At 28.5% G+C, this 3,850-nt stretch overlaps 1 protein-coding gene across 1 annotated transcript; it reads right to left on the minus strand.

Annotated features, from left to right (window-relative positions):
- Window positions 1-587: 587 nt before the first annotated feature.
- Window positions 588-1,133, minus strand: LOC122598162. The gene has a single exon (XM_043770762.1). It carries the CDS (start codon window positions 950-952, stop codon window positions 743-745), a length of 210 nt encoding a protein of 69 aa, XP_043626697.1. The 5' UTR covers window positions 953-1,133; the 3' UTR covers window positions 588-742.
- Between the last annotated feature and the right edge of the window lie 2,717 nt (window positions 1,134-3,850).

The raw sequence follows: 3,850 nt of genomic DNA on the forward strand, positions 1-3,850 counted from the left end.
AGTGTAATAAACTTTCACATTTTTTGAATATAACTTACATTTAGTGCATTATAAGAAAAAACTTTGTAAAACTGTTCAAATAATGTAACATTTTGATAAACACCAATCGAAAAATTACACGTGCTAGCTCATATAATTTGTCACGTATACACTTTTACATTATTTGAACAGTTTTATAAAGTTTCTTCTTATAATGAACCAATCTAAGTTAAAAAATAGAAAAAATGTAAAAATTTATTACACTTTCATGTCAGTTGCCATTTCACCATAAAAGATTTCACCATAAAAGGTAAATATTAATAATAATAATAATAATAATAATAATAATAATAATAATAATAATAATAATAATAATAATGGAGTATCATTTTTTAGATATGTTTGACATGATGGATATCTATACATTTGTGTGGAATTGTTTAGTGTCATTTGGGTGACTTTACACTACATCATACACTCACATCAACAAAAAGTTATCAAATACATAAAAAAGATGATCCAAAATAAACAATGCTAGGATTTTATAAAGAAAAAACTTGATTAATGCAGTAAATTATATGTAAAAGTCTTAATTAAAATCATTCACCTAAAATAACAAACATATAGTATAATTAATCATGAACTTATACTTATTTGAATCAAATCGAACAACTAAACACTACAATTCATACAAATTAATGAAAACAGAACAAAGGAACAAATTGGAACACGAAATAATTAATTAACTTGTAGGAGCTAGGAGCTAGCCAGTATAGACATGAACACCGATGGCAATGAGAAAGATGGTGACAAGACCAAAATAGATGATGGTGTGAACGAGTATGGAAAGCCCACTTGTTTGCATGTTCCCAAACTCCACAACTCTGTTCCTCCCTGGTATTTGCAACAACAGCCCTGGCGACAACAACACAAACAGCACCACCGCTATTATCACTGGCCCCCAATCTGCCATCTCTCTGTAAAATCTAGCTACAGAGAAAATACAATTGCTTATTTATTAGATTGTGTGTGTTGTACGCGTATATATAGACAGCGAGAATGTTTTAATATATAACAAATATAGTACTAGTAAATAAATGGGATGGGATAAGTGTTTAGGAGAAGAAAAGAATAAAAGAAGGTGTTGTATGATGATGATGATATATTAATGTTTGTTTTTTCTAAAAATAAAAAGGGAAAAGTAGTAACGTGGCGGTATCTTACTTCATGTGTTTGCCGACCTCTTCATCTTTCTTGTCCCCATCCAAACATATCTCTTCTAGTACTCAAAATAGTTAAGTGAAGTTAACACCTCACTAACAATACCCTCCCGGCCATTAATTTATTTTAGTACCTGAACAAACTATATCTTTGTATACTCTAAAAAAAATGTACATATACATTATGATTATTAGAGATTTAGAGTTTACACATATATGTTACATTATGGTATTAACGTTATTATAGGGATGATTTTTTCCACAAGAATCATAATTAGAAATTGTTTGATTGTCTCTTTAAGGAAGAAGCAAAATAAATTTAACTCGGGACTACTATTTGAAATTTTCGTGAAACACTGGCTTCGTTATCTCATGTCTATTTCTCGTGAAAAAAATATCAATTGAAGTGGAGAGTTTTTTCAAACAATAAGGGGCTGGGTGAACACTTCAATCAATTGAAAATAATAATTGTAGGGTAAAATCCACAACATTTAAATTCGAGTTTAAAAAACTATAACTTTATTTGTTTTAAAGAATTATAAAAAATTTGAAAATATCAAAAAGTTTGTAATGTCCTTTTTTTAAAGATATTTATAATGTATTACAAGATAATATACGTAGAATGAGACAATATATATATATATATATATATATATATATATAAATGAATCAATTTCTAATTGAAAGTATATTCATAAGAATTTCATTTTTGAGTTATTATAAAATATGGATATTATCGGTGTCTTCTAATTAGTATTAGTATTCACTGAATATTTACTGTAGTTCACAAAAAACAAACAAATAAAAATTAAAGGTCATGCTTCTAATCTTGTGTTTAGTATTTTAATTTGCTATTGAAATTGAAAAAAATAAGTGCCACATATGAAAGTATGATGATGTAGCAAATGAAGTGTGACATGAGTACTCAAATAGAGATTTAACTGTTAAAATATTTAAAAATAATCATAAATTACACATAAACTAAAATATGACTTGGGAAACATAATATATTACCAATAGAATTTAAAATATCATTTCTTAAATATATAGGGAGATTATATCATTCAATTCATCATATGTATTTTAGATTTGAACTAATTTTGGTACCCGTAAGTTGCTACATAACATGTTTTTACGCGATAAATTCTTGGATATAAAAAAAATATAATAATATTAGTGTAATACAAATACGTATATAAATAATAAGAATAAGAAGATGTATGAAAAGCGTAGAACACAAAAATAACTATTTTAATACATATATTAACACTCCGATGACCGTGATGTAATATAATGTTTTGTTTAAATGTTATAAGAACATAAAAAATAATGATGATAAAGACTATTATATATTAGGGTTGAAGAAGAGACCCTGCCCCCGTATCCCTTAGCTTAAAAACCCACCTATACCACCCGTAAGACTTTGGGTGGCCGTGAAACACTTCCACTTAATTCTCACAGGATATGGGCATCCGCGAGGATCGAACCCTCGTCATTTAAGATTTACTCTGTGGGCCCTAAGCATCATGGGTGACGGACACCAAACTTTGAGGGGGGAGGAGGGGATCAATATATAAAAAATTTAGAGGGCGAAAAATAAAATAAAAGAAAAAAGACAAAATTTAAGAAATCTATACTTATGTACATAACGTTGTATGGTGGGGTCAAAGTTAAAAAATAAAAGCTTTAGGGCGTAAAAACGAAAGTTAGAATAATAAAAATGTTATTGTACGTTTGCAAAAAAGACTTGTACATTTCACATTAATTTTTAATATATATTATAATATAATGAACATAACCAACCTAGTTCAGACATGGGCTACTTCACCAGCCCACGGGCCTCATCAAGTATGCGATGTAGAGGGCTGGGCATACTCGACTACTATTTTTCTTTGGTCCTGGATAAATTGATAAAAGAAAAATGATATAAGTTTTAAAAGAAATAAACAATGATTTTTTAATAACTTAGTGTAACTAATCTGTTGATTTTCTCTTTATTTAATTTTTTACTTTTATCAAATATCATAATCAAATTACTAAAAAAAATATTAGGCTCATTTTAGAAAAGAATATATCATTTTTTTAGATGATAGTACATCAAAGCGTGATTATAATATATCAATCAAATCAATTGTGACGGGATTAAGTGAGAACAACATATATGGTGAGAACTGTGAGAACCATTACAAATTCATCTCTAGAGATAAGGGCTACGCTCGTATCGTATCAAACCGTCAGCATCACTTGGATCGCCGCTCATCAAATCCATACCATTCATATATGGATCCGGTGACAACTCCTTTAGAACGGATGAGGGCAACGCCCATACCGTATCTATACGTTTTCAACATGTGACCCCTATGATTTTTTTCAAAAAAAAATTTATTTTTTTAATTTTTTTTTTAAATGAGTTTTTGTTAAAAGAAAATAAAAAAACAAAAAAAATTTCAAAAAATAAAAATTAAAAAACTACACTAAAAAGGAAAAAGAAGAAGAAAACTAGTAATTTTCATGGTTTCTCTCCATATTTGTTGTTTTTAGGTTACCCCTACCCCAAATCAATCGGTATATGTTTTGCTACAACATCCGCATATCTCGACTAGCTTGCTTGAAGTTCATCCAATTAGATAGTGTGAATTCCAACTAATGTC

The sequence above is a fragment of the Erigeron canadensis genome, chromosome 4 (genome assembly GCF_010389155.1).
Source record: "Erigeron canadensis isolate Cc75 chromosome 4, C_canadensis_v1, whole genome shotgun sequence".
Lineage (NCBI taxonomy): Eukaryota > Viridiplantae > Streptophyta > Magnoliopsida > Asterales > Asteraceae > Erigeron > Erigeron canadensis.

Bases quoted from the DNA above. Each gene is read 5' to 3' on its own strand.
- LOC122598162 (XM_043770762.1), bottom strand. From the start codon at position 952: ATGGCAGATTGGGGGCCAGTGATAATAGCGGTGGTGCTGTTTGTGTTG.